General features: G+C 45.8%; 1 protein-coding gene across 2 annotated transcripts in view; it reads left to right on the top strand.

The window, feature by feature from the left end:
- The window catches only part of col4a5 (collagen, type IV, alpha 5 (Alport syndrome)), a 258,803-nt gene that overhangs the window by 74,939 nt on the left and 161,244 nt on the right, over positions 1 to 22,620 (top strand). For both annotated transcript variants that reach the window (XM_055644118.1, XM_055644117.1), the window contains one exon: positions 21,539 to 21,598. In XM_055644118.1, coding sequence (XP_055500093.1) covers positions 21,539 to 21,598 — 60 coding nt within the window. The remainder of the gene's footprint in view (positions 1 to 21,538; positions 21,599 to 22,620) is intronic.

Genomic DNA, 22,620 nt, shown 5'->3' on the forward strand with positions numbered 1-22,620 from the left:
CAAGCAGTTGTTCCAGGTGCAACAGAGGTTCACCTGCATCTCCTCCAACCTCATCTATTGCATCCGCTGTTCTAGATGTCAGCTGATCTACATCGGTCAGACCAAGCGTAGGCTTGGCGATCATTTCGCCGAACACCTCCGCTCGGTCCGCATTAACCAACCTGATCTCCCTGTGGCTCAGCACTTCAACTCCCCCTCCCATTCCGAATCCGACCTTTCTGTCCTGGGCCTCCTCCATGGCCAGAGTGAGCACCACCGGAAATTGGAGGAGCAGCACCTCATATTCCGCTTGGGCAGTCTGCACCCTAGCGGCATAAACATTGACTTCTCCAATTTCTGGTAGCCCTTGCTGTATCCTTCCCTTCTCAGCTCTCCCTCAGCCCTCTGGCTCCTCCTCTTCCATTCTCCTTTCTTCTCCCCACCCCCCCCCCCCACTCTCCCATCAGTTTGAAGAAGGGTCTCGACCCGAAACGTTGCCAATTTCCTTCACACCACAGATGCTGCTGCACCCGCTGAGTTTCTCCAGTACGTTTGTGTACCTTGGCTTTACAATTGCCTCTGCTGAGAATAGGTGCCTGACTACCACGCCTCTCAGGAGAGCGCCCATGCCCAGTTGGGGAGTGCACAAAGCTGGATGTAATCACCAAACGTTACAAAATGTTGGCACTAATCGCCAAAATTGAAAGGAGCCAGCCAAGTTACAGTTACAAAGATCCTGGCACCTTGTCCAAAATGTTTATTGTCATTCAATGAATCAGGATATGGAGTGCTTCCAGGGAAGTTGGAGTGTGTAAGAGGCAGGGAGGGCCCAGTCACACCCACCAATATCCCAACACCTACGCACATACCTGCTTTGTCCAGAACATGATCCCAGTCACAGTCTCTTCAGGATATCCACTGCAAAGTTAAATTGTATATCACATCTTTCCTGACTCAGGACCTCGTCAATTGGTTACACAATTAAACAATTTTGTCTAAAGAACTCCTTTAATGTTAGAAACATGACAGCCAATTTGCATGTGGCACTGTGCGACAGGTAACATAGATAAAGACCAGGCTGATGTGGAATGGATGGCATCATTCATCATATCCATGGTCATCACTGCCTCTCAACAAGCCTGGGATCTATTGGAAGACTTGTGCACATATTTAAAAGGGTGGCACAATGGTTGATAGAGGTGCTGCTCGGCAATGTCAGAGACATTGATCCAGACCTCTGATGTTCCCCCAGACGTTCGATCCAGACGTCTGACATTCCCGCAGACGTTTGATCCAGAGCTTTGCCACTGTCTGTGGGAAGTTCACACGTTCTCATGGAGAAAGAGATTTGGAGAAAGAGAATTGAGCTTTGATTTTGATTCAATTGATTGCCAATATATATCAAACAATTCCATCACTATCATAGACCATGGAAACAGGCCATTTGGCCTACCACGTCTCTGCTAACCACCAACCCAACCTCTACAGTAATCCAGGTTAAGTCTTCCTGCGATCCAATCAACTACCCCAGCCTTCCACCTCCCCCAAGATACTGCCACGCATGTACAGAATTATCCTACCATCCTGTTTGTTTGTCTTTGGGATCTGGGAGGAAGCAAGCACTAAAGTACACAAAATGCACAAACTTGACACAACCAGCATTAGAGGCCTGGATAATGAATCCTCTTTCATAATAAGAGGATTTCAGAATAGGAGTAAAGAGTTGTATAGGGCTTTGGTGAGACCATATCTGAAGTATTGTGTACAGTATTCTTATTTGAGGAAGGACATCCTTGTGATTGAGGCAGTGCAGCGTAGGTTCACGAGATGGATCCCTGGGATGGCAGGACTATGAGGAAAGATTGAAAAGACTAGGCTTGTATTCACTGGAGTTTAGAAGGATGATGGGGATCTTATAGAAACATATAAAATTATAAAAGGACTGGACAAGCTAGATGTAGGAAAAATGTTCCCAATGTTGGGCAAGTCCACAACCAGGGGCCACAGACTTAAAATAAAGAGGAGGTCATTTAAGACAGAGGTGAGAAAAAACGTTTTCACCCAGAGAGTTGTGAATTTCTGGAATTCCCTGCCACAGAGGGCAGTGGAGGCTAAGTCACTGGATGGATTTAAGAGAGAGTTAGATAGAGCTCTAGGGGCTAGTGGAGAAGGGAAATTGGGAGAAGGCAGGCACGGGTTATTAATAGGGGACGATCAGCCATGATCACAATGAATGGCGGTGCTGGCTCGAAGGGCCGAATGGCCTCCTCCTGCACCTATTTTCTATGTCTATGTCTCTGTAACCAGGAAGGCAGGTGGAAACTCTGCCCATTCATTAGTTTAGTTTATTATCGTCACGTGTACCGAGCTACTGTAAAAAACCTTTGTCACGTGTGATCCAGTCGGCAGAAATACAATAGGTGAATACAATTGAGCCATTTACGGTATATAGATACATGATAAGGGAACAATGTTTAGTGCAAGTTAAAGCCAGCAAAGTCCGATCAAGGATAGTCCGAGGGTCACCAAAAAGGTAGATAGTAGTTCAGCACTGCTCTCTGGCTGTGATAGGATGATACAGTTGCCTATCCTCCCATCCAGTTAGCATCATTAGAAATGAATCAGTCTTGTTTTTTAACCTCTTGGAATTGAAGACAGTATGGTTGTTTTCTGGCTGTTGCACCTCAACTAAGACAATAACACAGAATAAATATAATTGGGCATATCCTGGGATCTGAAATTATGGATGGTGGTGTTAATGACAAATACGTCTTTGCAGTTTCTTTAAATGCCAGCTTGGCAGTTCCTTCTTCCAGGAGGTTTGGTCTGATTAGGACCAAGCAGCAGCAGCAGAAACTATCGCATGACATCCAAAATTAAAGAGAATACTAGAAATTTCCAAACCCTCTGCCTGGAGAAAGGTCCAGACCCGAATCATCCGGGTGCTTGGCTGTGTGGAGTTTGTACATTTGTAGAAAGGAACTGCAGGTGCTGGTTTACATCAAAGAAAGACACAAAATACTGGAGTAACCCAGCGGGACAGGCAACATCTCGGGAGCAAAGGAATGGGTGACATTGTGGGTCGAGACCCTTCTTCAGGCTGAAATGTCACCCATTCCTTCTCTCCAGAGATGTTGCCTGCCCAGCTGAGTTACCCCAGCATTTTGTGTCTGTCATCACCTATCAATGTTCTCCAAGGATGCCATGGTGTTTCCCCGTTGATCATGCTGTGCTGCTCCAGGCACTGTTAACTGTAACAGAAGCAGCTTTAGCCACCATCAATGGAATGAAAATGAACTCTGTATAGAAGTGTGTATCCACTTCCAGTAAGAACATACTTACCTGACACTGACATTAAACCTACATGATGGCACCTGCTTCTTAGTATTTCTAGCCAGGCTGTGCCCGAGGCTGCTACATGCCATTCAAATAATTTTCAAATCTGTCACCCCAGGACAGTAGCATCGTCAATACTTGTTGCCAGTCAATGGCTCAGTAACTCACTCTTGTTACACAGACAGGCTTCAGCGAGTCATCTGTCAACAGCTCCTGTGGTGTTAGAGTAGGCATCTCTCTGACCTCTGCTAACCTCTCCCTTCATTGATTCCTGTGTGTGATCAGAAGGTCATAAGTGATGTGAGCAGAATCAGGGCATTCGGCCCATCAAGTCTACTCCGCCATTCAATCATGGCTGATCTATTTCTCCCTCCTAACCTTTTTCTCCTGCCTTCTCCCCATGACCGCTGACACCCGCACTACTCAAGAATATATCTATCTCTGACAATAGACAATAGGTGCAGGAGTAGGCCATTCGGCCCTTCAAGCCAGCACCGCCATTCAATGTGATAGAAACATAGAAACATGGAAATTAGGTGCAGGAGTAGGCCATTCGGCCCTTCGAGCCTGCACCGCCATTCAATATGATCATGGCTGATCATCCAACTCAGTGTCCTGTACCTGCCTTCTCTCCATACCCTCTGATCCCCTTAACCACAAGGGCCACATCTAACTCCCTCTTAAATATAGCCAATGAACTGGCCTCAACTACCCTCTGTGGCAGAGAGTTCCAGAGATTCACCACTCTCTGTGTGAAAAAGGTTTTTCTCATCTCGGTTTTAAAGGATTTCCCCCTTATCCTTAAGCTGTGGCCCCTTGTCCTGGACTTCCCCAACATCAGGAACAATCTTCCTGCATCTAGCCTGTCCAACCCCTCAAGAATTTTATAAGTTTCTATAAGATCCCCTCTCAATCTCCTAAATTCTAGAGAGTATAAACCAAGTCTATCCAGTCTTTCTTCATAAGACAGTCCTGACATCCCAGGAATGAGTCTGGTGAACCTTCGCTGCACTCCCTCTATGGCAAGCATGTCCTTCCTCAGATTTGGAGACCAAAACTGTACGCAATACTCCAGGTGTGGTCTCAACAAGACCCTGTACATCTGCAGTAGAACCTCCTGCTCCGATACTCAAATCCTTTTGCTATGAAAGCTAACATACCATTCGCTTTCTTCACTGCCTGCTGCACCTGCATGCCCACTTTCAATGACTGGTGTACCATGACACCCAGGTCTCGCTGCATCTCCCCTTTCCCTAATCGGCCACCATTCAGATAATAGTCTGCTTTCCTGTTTTTGCCACCAAAATGGATAACCTCACATTTATCCACATTATACTGCATCTGCCAAACATTTTCCCACTCACCCAGCCTATCCAAGTCACCTTGCAGTCTCCTAGCATCCTCCTCACAGCTAACACTGCCCCCCAGCTTAGTGTCATCCGCAAACTTGGAGATATTGCCTTCAATTCCCTCATCCAGATCATTAATATATATTGTAAATAGCTGGGGTCCCAGTACTGAGCCTTGGGGTACCCCACTAGTCACTGCCCGCCATTGTGAAAAGGACCCGTTTACTCCTACTCCTTGCTCCTGTTTGCCAGCCAGTTCTCTATCCACATCAATACTGAACCCCCAATGCCGTTTGTATACTAATCTCTTATGTGGGACCTTGACGAAAGCCTTCTGGAAGTCCAGATACACCACATCCACTGGTTCTCCCCTATCCACGCTACTAGTTACATCCTCGAAAAATTCTATAAGATTCGTCAGACATGATTTACCTTTCGTAAATCCATGCTGACTTTGTCCAATGATTTCATCACTTTCCAAATGTGCTGCTATCCCATCTTTAATAACTGACTCTAGCAGTTTCCCCACTACCGATGTTAGACTAACTGGTCTGTAATTCCCCGTTTTCTCTCTCCCTCCCTTCTTAAAAAGTGGGGTTACGTTTGCTACCCTCCAATCCTCAGGAACTATCATCCACAATCAGTACCCCGTTCCTGCCTTCTCCTCTTATCCACTGACTCCGCTATCTTCAAGAGCCCTATCTAGCTCTCACTGGAAAGTATCCAGGGAACCGGCCTCCACCGCCCTCTGAGGCAGAGAATTCCACAGACTCACAACTCTCTGTGTAAAAAAGTGTATCTTCATCTCCGTTCTAAATGGTTTACCCCTTATTCTTAAACTATGGCCCCTGGTTCTGGACTCCCCCAACATCGGGAACATGTTTCCTGCCTCCAAACCCTTAATAATCTTATATGTTTCAATAAGAATCCCTCTCATCCTTCTAAATTCCATTATATAAAAGCCCAGCCGCTCCATTCTCTCAGCATATGGCAGTCCCGCCAACCCGGGAATTAACCTTGTGAACCTACGCAGCACTCCCTCAATAAAAATAATTGCTGTTGCCGTAAATATATCCACTGACCTGGCCTCCACAGCCTTCTGGGGCAAAGAATCCAACAGATTCACCACCCTCTGACCAGAGATGTTCCTCCTCATCTCCTTCCTGAAAGAAAGTCCTTTAATTCTGAGCTCATGACCTCTAGTCATAGACTCTCCCACTAGTGGAAACTAGTGGGGGGGGGGGGGGGGGGGGGGGGGGGGGGGGGGGGGGGGGGGGGGGGAATAAATCAGTGTTTGGAAACTTAAGGTGAAATGCATGTGTAATTGCTGATTAGATGTTGCATGGCCTTGTTGCAAAGGCACTGCTCAATGTGCTAGATTGCTCAAGTTAAAGATACCATACAGAGCGAAGAGATCACATGGGAAAAGTAATGGTCAGTGTAATGAAGTTTCCTGTGTGAAGATAATTTGTGGTCACCAACTATCCTACCACAACCAGAGAGCAGTGCTGAAATACTATTTACCTCTTTTCATTTTTTACACAGAGAGTGGTGAATCTGTGGATTTCTCTGCCACAGAAGGCAGTTGAGGCCAGTTCATTGGCTATATTTAAGAGGGAGTTAGATGTGGCCCTTGTGGCTAAAGGGATCATGGGGTATGGAGAGAAGGCAGGGATGGGATACTGAGTTGGATGATCAGCCATGATCATATCGAATGACGGTGCAGGCTCGAAGGGCCGAATGGCCTACTCCTGCACCTATTTTCTATGTTTCTATGTTTCTTTAATGACCATTGGACTATCCTTGATCGCTCTTTGCTGGCTTTACCTTGCACTAAACATTATTCCCTCATTATGTATCTATACACTGTAAATGGATCGATTGTAATCATGTATTGTCTTTCTGCTGACTGGTTAGCACGCAACTAAAGCTTTTCACTGTACTTCGATACACGTGACAATGAACTGAACTGAACTGGTCGAGCTCTCAATCCACATAAAACGAGAAAGTTGCCAATTGATTCCTAGACATATCAAAGCCCTGATAGTAACCCAAACTATCCAGCAGGGACAGAGCTGCTTCAAGCTGGTATAGACACAAATTGCTGGAGTAACTCAGCGGGACAGGCAGCATCTCTGGAGAGAAGGACTGGGTGACGGTTTGGGTTGAGACCCTTCTTCAGACTGGAGACCGAAGAAGCATTCTGAAGAAGGGTCTTGACCCGAAACCCGACTCGAAACGTCATCCATTCCACCCATGCCTGAGTTACTCAAGCACTTTGTGTCTATCTTCGGTGCAAACCAGCATCTACAGTTCCTTCCTACACATTCAGGCTGGTATAATTTTATGCTCAATTCAATTTTATGTGCTGAGCAGCCCAGTTAAAATTCTGACTCGAAATGGTGTTGTTATGTCTCAGGTGGTTGGAACTTTCCCTGGGTTTCTCCAGGGCTGTGTTTGGCAAAAGGCCACGAGGGTTTCGAGTTCTGCCTGCAGTAAAGGACCATCCCCAAGATGGGGTTGATGACACTAGGATGGAAGAGACTACTTTGTTGGTATAATGGGTAGCAGTAATGTCATTTAGCTATATCAGAGGCTGCAATGTGCTCTCAAGATCAAACTGAATAGTGTCATAAGTAAAAGTCACAGCTTGTCCTGTTAAATAAAAATCTGTTCTTTGTACAATTTGTAACACAGCCACAGTAAACAATCTGCCCCCTTGCTCCATACCTCCGCAAAGGTGGGACACTGCCAGGTTAGCTTGGCTGCATACACTGGCTGGAGCATTGAATGGCTAAAGATCCAGTGTACAGAAGAAGTAACCCAAGGTACATTTACTGGACAGGTTTGGAGGGATATGAATCAAACGCAGGCAGGTGGGACTAGTGTAGACGGGACATGTTGGCATGTTGAGCAAGTTGGGCCGAAGGGCCTGTTTCCATGCTGTATCAATCTACGACTCTATAAGTGCCTCACAGAGCCAGAGACCATGGTTCGATCCTGACCTCGGGTGACGTCTGTGCTGAGTTTGCACATTCTTCCTGTGACCACGTTGGTTTCCTCGGAGTGCTCTGTTTTCTTCCCACATCCCAAAGACGTACAGGTTTGTTGGTCTCTGTAAAATTGTGCAGGTAGTTGATGAAAAAAATGGGATAATATAGAACTAATGCGAATGGGTGATTAGTGGTCGGCATGAACTGGGTGGGCCGAAGGGCCTGTTTCCAGCAAATATAGATACAAAATGCTGGAACAACTCTGCAGGGCAGGCAGCATCTCAGGATAGGAATGGGTGACCTTTCGTGTTGAGACCCTTCTTCAGTGGCCTGTCTCCATGCTGTATCTCTAAACTAGAGGCGACTATGATAGATACGTCTTTCGTTTACATCTATCAACCTGGAAAGCAGACTTGTGCTTCCTCCTGCACTGGAATGCTATGAGCCGAACCTGGGGCAGGGCATGGTTTAACAGAGGTATGATTTCATGGTCCACAGGTCCAGATCTGAGCTTGGCTTCTCTCCAGGGAGCCATGATCTGACAGGGATGTGCACCTCGGAGCTCCTTGACAGCAATGGCAAATGAGGAACGTTTAGATAGGGCCTCAAGGAAAAAGTGAACACTTGCACTACTTTGTTAAGAAATAAATACAAATTAATGTTTTAAACCTGCTGCTAGTTTGTCTGAAGAAGGGTCTCGACCCGAAACATCACCCATTCCTTCTCTCCAGAGATGCTGCCTGTCCCGCTGAGTTACTCCAGCTTTTTGTGTCTATCTTCGGTTTAAACCGTTCCTTCTTACACAGTTTTCTATTTCACTGTTTGGCTGGTTCTATCCCTGGTCCTGTGCCAACGTATATCCGATCCCAACAGCTGTTCCCTGGCAGAGAGAGAAATATTGAGACTGGGTCTCCTGTCATGATCCATTGATAGTTGTTAGCAGTCTGCATGCATGGAGTCGAGTGAGGATGGGGCTCAGCTGTTACTAGGATGGCCACAGTCCCAGTTCCTCCCTCTCCTTCCCCGCACTCTCGCACAATCCCAAACCAGCCATCTTCATTGCTTGCTGTCTGAACTGAACCCCTACAGTCAGGTGTTGGTACAATCAGGAGTGCAAGCCCTTGTGTTAGGCAGTATCGAGGTGGGGCCACTATCCCCTGCCGTTAACTCCCGTAATTCCTTCTTTCATTTTGCCCAGCCTTCTATTTTGAATTTGTGGCCACAAACAGCCAGGCTATTCTTGGGGCAGCACAGTAACCTAATCACGACTCATAAATAAGCTGCAAACATCCTGGGTGGGGAGATGTGTGGCTGAAGCTTAAATCAGGGGCAGTAATACCGACATCAAGGTGATTGGTGTTAACCAACCCTTTCCCTTTTACACTCTGATACACTGCTGCTGCGTTTAGTTTAGTTTAGTTTAGAGATACAGTGTGGAAACAGGCCCTGCGGCCCACCGAGTCCACACCGACCAGCGATCCCCGCGCACTAATGCCCCTGTCCCACTTAGGAAACCTGAACGGAAACCTCTGAAGACTTTGCGCCCCACCCAAGGTTTCCATGCGGTTGCCGGAGGTTACAGATGGTTGCCGGAGGTTGCAGGTAGTGGAAGCAGGTAGGGAGACTGACAAAAACCTCCGGGAACCGCACGGAAACCTTGGGTGGGGCGCAAAGTCTCCAGAGGTTTCCGTTCAGGTTTCCTAAGTGGGACAGGGGTTTAACACTATCCTACACACACCAAGGACAATCAGTCAGTCAGTCTATTTTATTCGTATAGCACATTTAAAAGCAACTCACGTCGACAAAAGTGCTGTACATCAGTGCACGTACTAAAGTGCTACAAACAATGGTACACATACCTACCAATACATACATAAACTGTTTGCAATGTACACTTATACCAAGCTAATTAACTTACAAACCTGTACGTCTTTGGAGTGTGGGAGGAAACTCACACTGATGAGACTTGATATCAGGTGAATTTTCTCTCTGAATCAGACAGTGAGCTTATTCTGCACCACTTTAAACAGCACAGCATAGGAACAGGCCCTTCAACCCACATGTCTGTGCTGATCATGATGCCAAATTAACCTATAGCCACTTTGTCATTGTGCGTTTAGGCAGGTGAAAGCCGGTCGTTTTTTATAAAGTTAGCAATCTAATCCTGTAAGAAGATAGACACAAAATGCTGGAGTAACTTGGGCAGCATCTCTGGAGAGAAGGAATGGCTGACGTTTCGGTTCGGGACCTTCCTTCAGGCCTCGGTCATGAAACGTCACCCATTCTTTCTCTCCAGAGATGCTGCAGGTCCCGCTGAGTTACTCCAGCATTTTGTGTCCATCTTCGAATTACGTCGCTCGCTCCAGACGGCTGTGCGGGCGCATGATGGCGCGTGCGGCACTCGCGGGACCATCACGTGTCCGTCACTACCAGTGTAAGTGGCGTAAGTGACAGCCCAAGTGGGACAGCCCCTTAACTTTACAGAAAAACACTGGCCTCACCTGCCTGAGAATTGTTTTTTATAAATGTGCAATGACAAAGTGGCCATACAGTCGAGGTATCTGTTCAGCAAAATTCAAAATGATCCCCTAGGAAATGGCTAACAGGTTGGGAACAATAATAAGGCATGATCCCTAACATAACTTTATCAAACTTTCCCCACAAGATTCTGCATTTGGCACTATTCTACACACTAGGGACAATTTACAATTTTTAGCAAAGCCATTTAACCTACAACCCCGGATATCTTTGGAGTGTGGGAGGAAACCAGAGCACCCAGAGAAAACCCGTACAGGGCAGCGCTCGGAATTAACGGTTGCCCGGTTGCCAATGGCCACCTAAAGTCCCGTCGGGCAACCTAAAAGCCGTGTCATTTTGCCCAGCTTGGCCCCCCCTCTCTAGGTCACTCTCTCTCTCTGTGTCACTCCGTCACTCTCCGTCTCCGCCCGCCATCCGTGTCCGGGCCGCCGAGTCTCTGTTCTCTGGCCGCTCCTCATCTGCCAGTACGCCCGGCAGCCTTGCAGGGAGAACGTGCAAACTCCGTACAGACAGCACCCATCGTCAGGATCAAACCCGGGTCTCTGGCATTGTACGGCAGCAATACTACCACTGCGCCATCATGCCACCCTTCCAAGCGTGGAAATGTCAAAGACTAGAGGGCATCGTTTTGAGGTCAGACATGGGAAATTTCAAGGAGATGTGCAGGGCAATTTTTCTACACAGAGACTGCTAGCTGCCTGGAACATGCTGCCAGAGGTAGTGGTGGAAGCAGATACGATAGTAATGTTTAAAAGGCTTTTAGATAGACACATGGATATGCAGGAAATGGAGGGATACAAATGCATGCAAGCAGTGGAGATTAGCTCAACTCGGCGTCATGTTTGGCACAGACATTGTGGGTCAAAGGGCTTACTTCTGTGCTGTTCGGTTCTATATTCCCAAGGTGGCAGCAGTAACTACAATGTACGATAAGAAATCTAGAATGCCTCTCTACTTTCAAAGGTTAATATTATAGCATTGTACTTCCCTGGGTAGTGAAAAACTGCGAGCTGACTTGCTTTACAGCTCTGGTGACAAGGGTCTCCTTGCAGAATGGAAATGTGGAAAAATAGCACGTATGAGTTTGTTTCAAAACACAAGACAGAAAGGAATCTCTATCTCAGAATGATTTGGCATCAATGTGAACACGGATTTACCATAAAAGGCTCCTTCCCCTGTAATAACCACGAATGGTAACGTTTCACATTGTTTGATAAGTGACTGAATGGAGATTGATAGCTCCCAGCTCACAACAACATGCAGAATGCCCCCATTTCAATTCCTCTCCAGATTTCAGCTTCAGTTTAGTTTATTGTCAGGAAGGTTGGTGCTGTAAAAAGATGGCTAAAGCACAGTAAGTCCTTTAAACGGGGGAGGAGAGGGGGGAGAAGGAGAAGGAGTGGAGACAACTTTTTAAGAAGCCAGAGATACACGGCTGTGAAGCTCGGCAGACATTTAACATTACCGGTCGGTTATCCTTGAGTCTGAAAACTACTGCTTACCTTTTTTTACTCCCAATGAGCCAATGAAATTCATCGGTCAGCACCGACTACAACATATGAGAACCTTCAACCTCCTGACAACCCATTAGGACCTCCTTGCGAACCACCTATGGCTCATACATTCTCGCTACTCTCCATGGCAGCTTCATTTTGGACGCTGCTAATTTTTCAACATAGTAGTTCCCAGAATGCGGGAACTCCTCACGACCATGAAGGCGACTCCCCGGCAACCACCCGTGAACATGTGGCAGCCGTGTAGCGACTGCATAGTCTCCTATAGTTGCCTAAGTGGGACAGGCCCGCTGCGCCACCATGCCACACCTTCAGATGGAAAGGTGTTCGTACTTGGTGAGTCTGCAAGGTAGATCATTGCCTGGTGCCCTTTATTTTTCATTTACCGCTCTGCTTTGTGGATTTGATTATGCGTAACTATCCTGAAGAGACGTCAGAAAATGACTTGCAGAATTGTGGAGAGCTCTGTTCTGACCCAAGTGCTTCAAGAGGTTAATTACCATGGAAACGGAAACAATCCTTGTGCCAGGATGGTGGGGGTGGGTTTGAAGAGAAAGCTTAGTACTGCCCTCTTGTGAGCTGGTTGTGTATTACATGTAAAGGTCACTTGCAGTTTGCAGCCCAAACTTCACCCTTTCTCTTCTGAGCATAGTTTCACCAGGAGCTGCCTTGTGGAAAAACGCCCATCTATCCCCCTAGACTTACCTACCAGGTGTGCACCTGGTGTAACAATAATATCGTTGTTAACTAATCATATTCACCAATCTTTAGCTGTTAAGCCGCTGTCCCACTTTCACGAGCTAATTGGCGACCTCTGCCGAGTTTGCCCTTGACTCAAAGGTACACAAAATTGCTGGAGAAACTCAGCGGGTGCAGCAGCAACTATGGAGCGAAGGAAATAGGCGACGTTTCGGGCCGAAACCCTTCTTCAGACTTGCCCTTGACTCATACTCGCAGCATGGTCCCCACGAGGTCATAGGAGGTCTTCGTAACTATTCCTCGTGCTCGTGAGTGGGCTCCGCGTACTCGTGGCCTCAAGTAGGTCGCGGCGTTTTTTCCAGCTTGATAAAAAATGTCCACGAGTTAAAAAAAGGTTGGCATGGAAAAAATTGATACTTTTTACTTGTAGGTAGGTCGCGATGGTAGTCGTGGGTAGTCGAAGGAAGTCGTAGGTCGGTAACTGGCCCGAGAAGAAAAAAGCAAACATGATATCATTTTATCATGTGATCATTTCCCACTCATAGCTAGTCGTAGTTGGTCTTAGGTGTGGATGACTGAGGTCGAGGGGGGTCGTAGGAGGTCGTAGACATAGTCGTAGGAGGTATTTCACTTCGGCGAGCCAACACGACCTTGACATTTTTTTCAATTCGTCTAGGGTCTTCTAAACTCCTGGATTAGGTTGTCCAAGTAGGACAGGCTCTTTAGTCTACAGGATAGAGACTAGAAAAAGACTTGCATTTCCGTCGCATTTTTACATCTCTTACACTGTTCTGCATTTGGTGAAGTACATTTGAAGTGTAGAACTATTGCAATGTAGGGAACATAGAATCTAATTAGTTCACTGCAATCTCCCACAAATAATATATCTGTGCCGACCAGTGATCCCCACACATTAACACTATCCTACACACACTAGGGACAATTTACAATGATACCAAGCCAATTAACCAATTAACCTGTACGTCTTTGGAGTGTGGGAGGAAACCTAAGGTCTCGGAGAAAACAAATTCTTGATTAGAACAGGTGTCAAGGGTTATGGAGAGAAGGCAGGAACATGGGATTAGGAGGCAGAGATCAGCTAGCATTGAATGGCGGAGTAGACTCAATGGGCCTAGTTCTACACTCCTACAACTTGTGAAAACCCACACAGGACATAGAAACATAGAAACATAGAAATTAGGTGCAGGAGTAGGCCATTCGGCCCTTCGAGCCTGCACCGCCATTCAATATGATCATGGCTGATCATCCAACTCAGTATCCCATACCTGCCTTCTCTCCATACCCTCTGATCCCCTTACCCACAAGGGCCACATCTAACTCCCTCTTAAATATAGCCAATGAACTGGCCTCGACTACCCTCTGTGGCAGAGAGTTCCAGAGATTCACCACTGTGTGTGAAAAAAGTTCTTCTCATCTCGGTTTTAAAGGATTTCCCCCTTATCCTTAAGCTGTGACCCCTTGTCCTGGACTTCCCCAACATCGGGAGTAATCTTCCTGCATCTAGCCTGTCCAACCCCTCAAGAATTTTGTAAGTTTCTATAAGATCCCCTCTCAATCTCCTAAATTCTAGAGAGTATAAACCAAGTCTATCCAGTCTTTCTTCATAAAGACAGTCCTGACATCCCAGGAATCAGTCTGGTGAACCTTCTCTGCGCTCCCTCTATGGCAATAATGTCCTTCCTCAGATTTGGAGACCAAAACTGTCCGCAATACTCCAGGTGTGGTCTCACCAAGACCCTGTACAACTGCAGTAGAACCTCTCTGCTCCTATACTCAAATCCACGGGGAGGAAGTGCAAACTCCGTACTGACAGCATTCATAGTCACGACCGAACCCGGGTCACTGGCGCTGTAAGGCAGCAACTCTACCGCTGCACCACCGTGCCACCTCCTACCTCCAGTTCACCCCCCCCCCCCCCCCCCCCCCTCTGCTCAGTCTAAAGAGGTTGTTCCGACCTGCATCATTACCCTAGTCCTTTTCTCCAGAGATGCTGTCTGACCCGCTGAGTTGCTCCAGCACTGTGTGTCTATCTTCGGTATAAACCAGCATCTATCTGCAGTTCCTGCATACACTGTCCATCTCTGGAGAAGGAGAATATGGATGGGCGATTCTTTGGGTGTGTGGTCTCCTTCAGATCCTTCTGCAATATAGTTAAACCAGATATAATGTTTCAGGGTCATTGAGTGAAGGATAAAGGATATTCCAATAATTCCCAGCTCTCTTTGAACTGGTGCCTTTCCACCCGTTGGGAATTCCCAGGGGAACAGGTGGGGCTTTGGTTAAACATTTCATCTGAAGACGGCAACTCTGTCAGGTGAGGACAGAATTATGGAGAGACCCACATGGACTGAACCTTTTGGGAGCCGCAGCTGAAAGTCGCCTTTCTCATCTTCGAAATTTGAAATTATTCAATGTCACAAAAGTGTATTTTCTATCTAACTTGCAACTCTCCCGAATCTTGCCCTTTCCCTGTGGGAATGTGGCTGGTGTGTGGTCAGGTAATCTCATCCCCATGGCAATAGTGTTCGAGCCATCTCCCTCCACTGTCTGTACATGTTACGACAGGCACTTTAGAGACATAGAGTCATTGAGTGATATTGTGTGGAAACAGGCCCTTCAGCCCAACTTGCCCACACTCGCCCCAGCTACATTGCCTGCATTTGATCCATATCCTTCCAAACCTGTCCTATCCATGTATGTCTAACTGTTTCTTAAACGTTGGGATAGTCGCTGCCTCAACTACCTCCTCTGTCAGCCCGTTCCATACACCCACCACCCTTTGTGTGAAAAAGTTACCCCTCAGATTCCTATCAATTTTTTCTCCCTCCATCTTAAACCTATGTCTTCTGGTTCTCCATTCATCTACTCTGGGCAAGAGACTCTGTGCATCTACCCGAACTATTCCCTCTCATGATTTCATGCAATTCTATAAGATCACCCCTCATCCTCCAGCGCTCCAAGGAATAGAGTCCCAGCGTACTCAATCTCTCCCTGTAGCTCACACCCTCTAGGTCTGGCAACATCCCCATAAAATAATCTTATAGTTCAGTTGTGTGTTGTGGGCATCTCTGGGAATGGGCAGCATTCCATGCCGTTGAGAAGGTGGTGAGCCTCCATCCTCAACCGTAGCAGTCCACGAGGTAAACATAGTGTGAATTAGATCTACTGGAGGCTTGTCAACTCTACTTTTTACGTTACTTTACTTTAGAGATACAGCGCAAAACCATGCCTTTCAATCCACCGAGTCCACGCCGACCAGTGATCCCCGCACACCAACACTCCCCTACACACACTAGGGGCAATTTTACAATTTTACCGAAGCCAATCAACCTACAAGCCTGTACGTCTTTGGAGTGTGGGAGGAAATCGGAACACCAGGGGAAAACCCATGCAGGTCACTGGGAGAAAGTGCAAACTCCGTACAGCCAGCACCGGTACTTAGGGTGAAACTCTAGTCTCTGGCGCTGCAAGGCAGCAACTCTGCCGCTGTGTCACCCTGTAAACTTATTATATGTTCATGTTGTTCTTGTGGATCTGGGGGTACAGAGAGCAGATCACATAAGTGCAGTCATTAGTGAATATTATGACATTCCAGTCCTCTCCCAGTGCCATCATGTGTTTATTCTAGACACACAGCACGAAACAGCCCTTCGGCCCAACTTGCTTCTGCCAACCAAAATACATCATCTATGCCAGTGCTTCTTCAACCATTCCCAGTGTCACTCACCCTTGAATATTTAACACAAATTATCATTCACCCTCGACTAAATTTTCTTATTTTTTGGTAATTTTCGTCTTAATCTCTAATGTGTATAATTTTATATTTTGTCACATGAGCAAAAAACATAAATGAACCGATTTCTTATGTGTTTATTTTGTACTACTTTTTGAACATCCTAAAAATATGTAAAGAAAACTAGGAGTGAAAAAAATAAGTTAATTACCACTGGAGTTGGAAAATCATTCTATTAGAATGATAAAAAAAACATTCCAACGTCTAAAACTGGGCTTCAGACCGTTCCTAGCCTTTCCGGGCTTGGATTACTGCAGTTTTTTACTTGGAAAACTAGCTCAAAAACCATGGAGTATGTGATTTAATATATTAGTTTCTAACTTATATAACTATCTATAACTGTCCCTGACGAAAGCTCACAATGCCACCAAATATCAAAATGGTCGCAAAATTGCTACACAAAGTAAAGTTACAGCTCAACAGTTGCCTACGACGATCCTCCAGTGTTGCCATTTATAGATTTATGATCCCACTAGCTCGTCTGGTCTTCCATAAAAGATTATATTACAGTAAATTTGGGAAATATCCCACTACTTTGAAATTAGAAAACCATAGGTAGAGAGAAAAAAGCATCAGATTTCCAGCTCCACTGCCATTAAAACCAATAAGAGCTTACTAACCACTTTAATGGCAATGCCTTTTTTAAGTTTAACAAAATATATAAATATCTGAATAAATTAAGTCATTCACCCTTCATTCACCTCTCTAGTTTCATTCACCCCAAAATAATTTCATTCACCCTTGGGTGAACCATTCACCAGTTTAAGAAGCACTGTTCTATGCTAGTCTGCGTTTTGCTCATTCCACTTCCAAACTTTTCATATCCATGTACTTGTCCGAATGTCTCTATTTCAGTTGCTCTGATGGCATGATGAGTATTTAACTGTCCATTGTTGTTGCCCCAGTTGATAGTCAGAAAAAGAGGAGATGAGTGGATTCCTCCCACACTCCAAAGACGTGCATGTTTGCAGGTTAATTGGCTTGGTATAAATGTAAGAAATGTAAAGAATTGTCCCTAGTGTGTGTAGGGTAGTGTTAATGTGCGGGCATCTCTGGTCAGTGCAGACACGATGGGCTGAAGGGCCTGTTTCTGCGCTGTATCTCTAAACTCAACTTAAACAGATGGAAGAAGAGTCCCCCCTTGTCCAGCAGCTCCACCGCCCACATGCGGCACTAATGTCGAGGGTCCACTGTAGGCCGCAGGATGTAGTAGCAAGTGACAAGAGCGTGGTCTATATGTATTTGCACACATGGAGGAGAATGCAAACAGCACTGTGTGTTTAGAGCTCCAGGGGCATACTGTGTAACACCAGCCACTAAAGAACAGGGCAAGTGACAGTCGCAGAGTCATGCAATCATAGAGACATAGAGGATGAGAAACGTTCCTTTGGCCCAACATGTCCACGATGACCAAGTTCCCCCCCATCTAAGCTAATCCATATTGCCTGCATTTGCCCCATATCCCTCTAAACCTGTCCTATCCATGTACCTGTCCAAGTGTCTTTTAAATGCAATTTTCACTCCTGCCTCAATGACTTACAGTACTTCGGCAGTTCGTTGAATTAACCTACATATGAAAAAGTTGCCCCTCAGGTTATTTTTCAATCTTTCTCCTCTCACCTTAAGCCTATGCCTCGAGTTCTTGATTCCCCTTCCCTGGGCAAAGACAGTGCATTCACCCTATCTATTCCCGTCATGATTGCATACGCTGTTTTGGAGAGTCTGGAGTAAAGGCACAAACCAGACAAGGGGCTCTCCAATCTGTAAAGTGATCCTTCAGTCTGCCCCAGAAACATTATATACACCACTCCTTGTTACTTATTTCTCTTTGCACGACCTGCTGTACCTGTATATGTGTCGGATGGAACTGCAGATACTATTTTAAACCTCAGATAGACACAAAATGCTGGAGTAACTCAGTAATGCAGCATCTCTATAGAGAAGGAATTGATGACGTTTTGGGTCCAGACCAGTCTTCAGACCGGAAACGTCACCCATTCCCTCTATCCAGAAATGCTGCCTGTCCCGCTGAGCTACTCCAGCATGTTGTGTCTATCTTCTTACATTTATTGTGTGCCTTAGAATTAAACACAGCAAATGCTTTCCCACTTTATGTTTTTCTCTTACTATATTTGTAATTTTGCTCCTGTTTGCATTTTTTCTTTTTCATTCCCTTTCTCTCTGCCTTTGTTTCCTTGCTCTCTCTTCCTCTTTCAGCTTTCATGCTCTCTCACTGTCTTTGTTTCAAAGACCATCTAAACCACAGAAAATAACACCTGTTGCAAAGTACAGATTTCAATGGAGAGACATAACAGCTGTAGAAAACCACTTCTTTCAAAAAGATGAGTTAATGATAGCTCTCAATTCTGCTAGTCCAGGTGAGCAATTAAACAGCTTCCTGGGTGTAATAGCAGATTGATGGTAGATCATGAATATTTATCTATTTGAGGTAGACATTTGTTCCTGGGTTTTTTTTCAATGAAACATGTTTTTCAAATTTTAATAGTGTATTCTTTTATTTGCATGGGTTTGTATACCATACAGCTCAAATTTCATCAAGTGTGTGAATTTAGAACATTAGAGATTAGAGATTGTCAAATGGTAGACAAAAGTTGCTGGGGAAACTTAGCGGGTGCAGCAGCATCTATGGAGTGAAGGAAATGGGCAACATTACGTTCAACAAACCATACAATAAGATGGGGCCTGCATTTAACTCTGCAAGACCCAGGTGTTCTTCAATCTTCTGGAGAAAGTTGTTCACACTGGGACCCTGGAAAGCACAGGCCAAATCCGGTAACTCAGGAGCCCGTATTGCCAGGACATAAGTGCATGTCCCGAGGGGAGGGGAGGAGAGGTAAAGGGGGTGGGGGGAAGAAAGGAGAGATGGAAGAGGGGGGTTGGTTGTTAGAGGTTACCTCAAATTGGAGAATTCAATGCGGCCACTCCCTCTTCTCCCCTCTCCCATCAGGCAAAAGGTACAGAAGTGTGAAAATGCACAACTCCAGATTCAGGGGTAGTTTCTTCCCAGCTGTTATCAGGCAACTGAATCATCCCATCACAACCAGAGAGCGGTGCTGATCTACTATCTTAGGTAGACAAAGTGCTAGAGAAACTCAGCGGGTGCAGCAGCATCTATGGAGTGAAGGAAATAGGCAATGTTTCGGGCCGAAACCCTACATCAGTCTGAAGAAGGGTTTCAGCCCGAAACTTTGCCTATTTCCTTCACTCCATAGATGCTGCCTCACCTGCTGAGTTTCTCCAGCACTTTTGTCTACCTTCGATTTTCCGGCATCTGCAGTTCCTTCTTAAACACTGAACTACTATCTACCTCATCGGTGACCCTCGGACTATCCTTGATCGGAATTTGCTGGCTTTACTTTACACTAAATGTTATTCCCTTAACATGATTCTATACACTGTAAATGGATTGATTGTAATCATGTATTGTCTTTCCACTGACTGGATAGCAGGTGACTAAAGCTTTCAACTGTACCTCGGAACACCTCGGTGCTGGCTCGAAGGGCCGAATGGCCTCCTCCTGCACCTATTTTCGATGTCTATGTTTCTAAACTAAACTGAAAAATGGAACCAAATTCTCCTATTCCAGAGTTTAAAGCTGTGGTGTTGTACTTCCAGCATTCTGCCACTAGGTGGCAGAGGGAAGCTTCTGTCAGATCCGTCAACAGCAGCTGGTCGCAGGAAATATTGAATTTGTTGAGTAAATCTAATGGCCAGCGCTGATGCTGAGATCTGTGTGTGGGAGTGGGTTAGGAAGTTGCACTGGTGTCTTGGGACCTGGATCAGAATCCAGGCCGGAACAGCCAGAGTTGAAGATCACCTCTGTATAAGGACCTTCTATGAAACTTTGATAGACACAAAATGCTGGAGTAACTCAGCAGGACTGGCAGCATCTCTGGAGAGAAGGCATGGGTGACGTATTGGGTCGAGACCCTCCTTCAGACTGGGAGTCACGTTAGAGGGAGACACAGATATGGAAGGGTAAGGTGTGAAAATGCATCAAAGTGGATGGCGATAAGGAAATGTAGAATGGTACACCGTTAGCTGAGGGGAAGGTGACAAAGAGGCATAGTATCAGCAATCAGTACAATCAGGAAGACAGTGAAACTAGTTGTAGAACTAGGGTGGGGGAGGGACGGAGGGAGAGGGAAAGTAAGTGTTCAAGAAGGAACTGCAGATGCTGGAGAATAGAAGGTAGACAAAAGTGCTGGAGTAACTCAGCAGGTGCAGCAGCATCTATGGAGCGAATGAAATAGGCAACGTTTCAGCCCGAAACATCGGTCATTCCTTCTCTCCAGAGATGCTGCCTGACCCACTGAGTTACTCCAGCATTTAGTGTCTATCTTTGGTGTAAACCAGCACCTGCAGTTCCTTCCTACACATTCTGTGAACCTTTGATCTATCGGCCCAGCTTGTGATGGTAGGAAAGCCTTTGGCTTGTGTGCTGATCTGTGATGAGTCACAATGCTGGAGGACAAGGTGTAAAAGGGTCTCATCTTTGTCAATCTGCAGTGGAAGTTTTAAAACAAAAGTGTGTGGAAAGGCTGTAAACTTGCAGTGCTGCACTGTCCAGCAGATGGCGCAAGTTCATGCATTTACCTCAGTGTCCAAAGCTGAAGCTCTTACCATAACTTACAAGCCAGCGGTATGGACACGGCTTTGGATAGGGTGCAGGGGAGGTTTACCAGAACATTGCATGGATTGTGCGGGTTACCAGCTACAGAGAGAGTTTGGACATAGAAAATAGAAAATAGGTGCAGGAGTAGGCCATTCGGCCCTTCGAGACAGCACCGGCATTGAATATGGTCATGACTGATCATCGGAATTCAGTATTATGCTCCTGCTTTCTCCCCATATCTGGATAGACAGACCGGATAGAGGGCACAGCTTTAAAGACAGGTTTAAAATCTGATTATCCCAGCAGAATATGCCTTGCATAATGTGAAGACTTGTGATCAGTGTGAACTTACATTGAATCATTGATAGGCACAAAAAGCTGGAGTAACTCGGAGGGTCAGGCAGCATCTCTGGAGAGAAGGAATAGGTGACATTTCGGGTCAGGGCCCATCTTGAGACTGAACGGTCAGAAGAAGAGTCTCGACCCAAAACATCACCTATTCCTTTTCTCCAGAGATGCTGTCTGACCCACGGAGATACTCCAGCTTTTTGTGTCTACCTTCAGTTTAAACCAGCATCTGCAGTTCCTTCCTGCACATTGAAGCATCGATTAATTATATCATTCCACAGCAACCCTTTGGTGGAGTTATTGACTAATAAACTCTCTGTACTTTGTTGCAGGCTTGTCATGGCTGCTCGACGGGATCAGGCTGTGACTGCAGTGGAGTGAAAGGTGACAAGGTATGTTTTTACTCCTTACACTCTGCGCCTCAAGATTCAAACTATTTTGTCGGTGATTCCTCATGAATAACCCCTTGCAACTCATCTCCCAGTCTGACCTGACACTACATCCTGCTGCATCAATGATTCCAATAAGATCCCAGTCCGAGTGGAAAAGGATTGCAACAGTTTCTGTGTGAAACGTGATTCTCCAGAAACTCTGGCCAGGACCCTCCCAATGGTGAATCGTATTTCTATCGATGCATACATTTCCCCAGGTGACCCTCACCACCAGAATTGATCCCTGACTGATGGCCCCATCCCCACACCTACTACTGTGAAGCACCAAATGAAGAGATAGCCGCTGTTGGGCCATAGGAAGGAGAGAAATACCGCTAAACATGCTAAACCCTCAGGAGCCTGCATATTGTAACGTGCAGCTTCAGGAAAATCTTCGTCCCGACAGGCATTAGGCTATTGAACACCACAACCTCCAAACAAACTCTGAACTACATAGACATGAGGGCATTGGTTTTGTCATTTTGCACTATTATGGTTTGGTTTTATGTGTATGTGTATGTATGTGTATATATGTATGTCATAGAGTCACAGAGTGAAACAGCATAGAAACAGGCCCTTCAGACCAACTTGCCCACAATAGCCATGTCCCAGCTTCACTAGTCACATCTGCCTGAGTTTGGCCCATATCCCTCCAAACCTGTTATATCCATGTACATGTCTAACTTTTTCTTAAATGTTGGGATAGTCCTAGCCTCAACTACCTCCTCTAGCAGCTTGTTCCATACACCCACCACCCTTTGTGTGAAAAAGGTTACACCTCAGATTCCTATTAAATCTTTTCCCCTTCATCCTTGAACCTATGAATGAATGAATGAATGAATGAATGAATATGTTTATTGGCCAAGTATTCACATACAAGGAATTTGCCTTGATGCTCCGCTCGCAAGTAACAACACGACATACAGTAACAAGTAAGAATGACCCATAAAACATTAAACATTAAGAATAAAACATTACAGTTT

Source organism: Leucoraja erinacea, chromosome 12, assembly GCF_028641065.1.
Source record: "Leucoraja erinacea ecotype New England chromosome 12, Leri_hhj_1, whole genome shotgun sequence".
NCBI classification, from domain to species: domain Eukaryota; kingdom Metazoa; phylum Chordata; class Chondrichthyes; order Rajiformes; family Rajidae; genus Leucoraja; species Leucoraja erinaceus.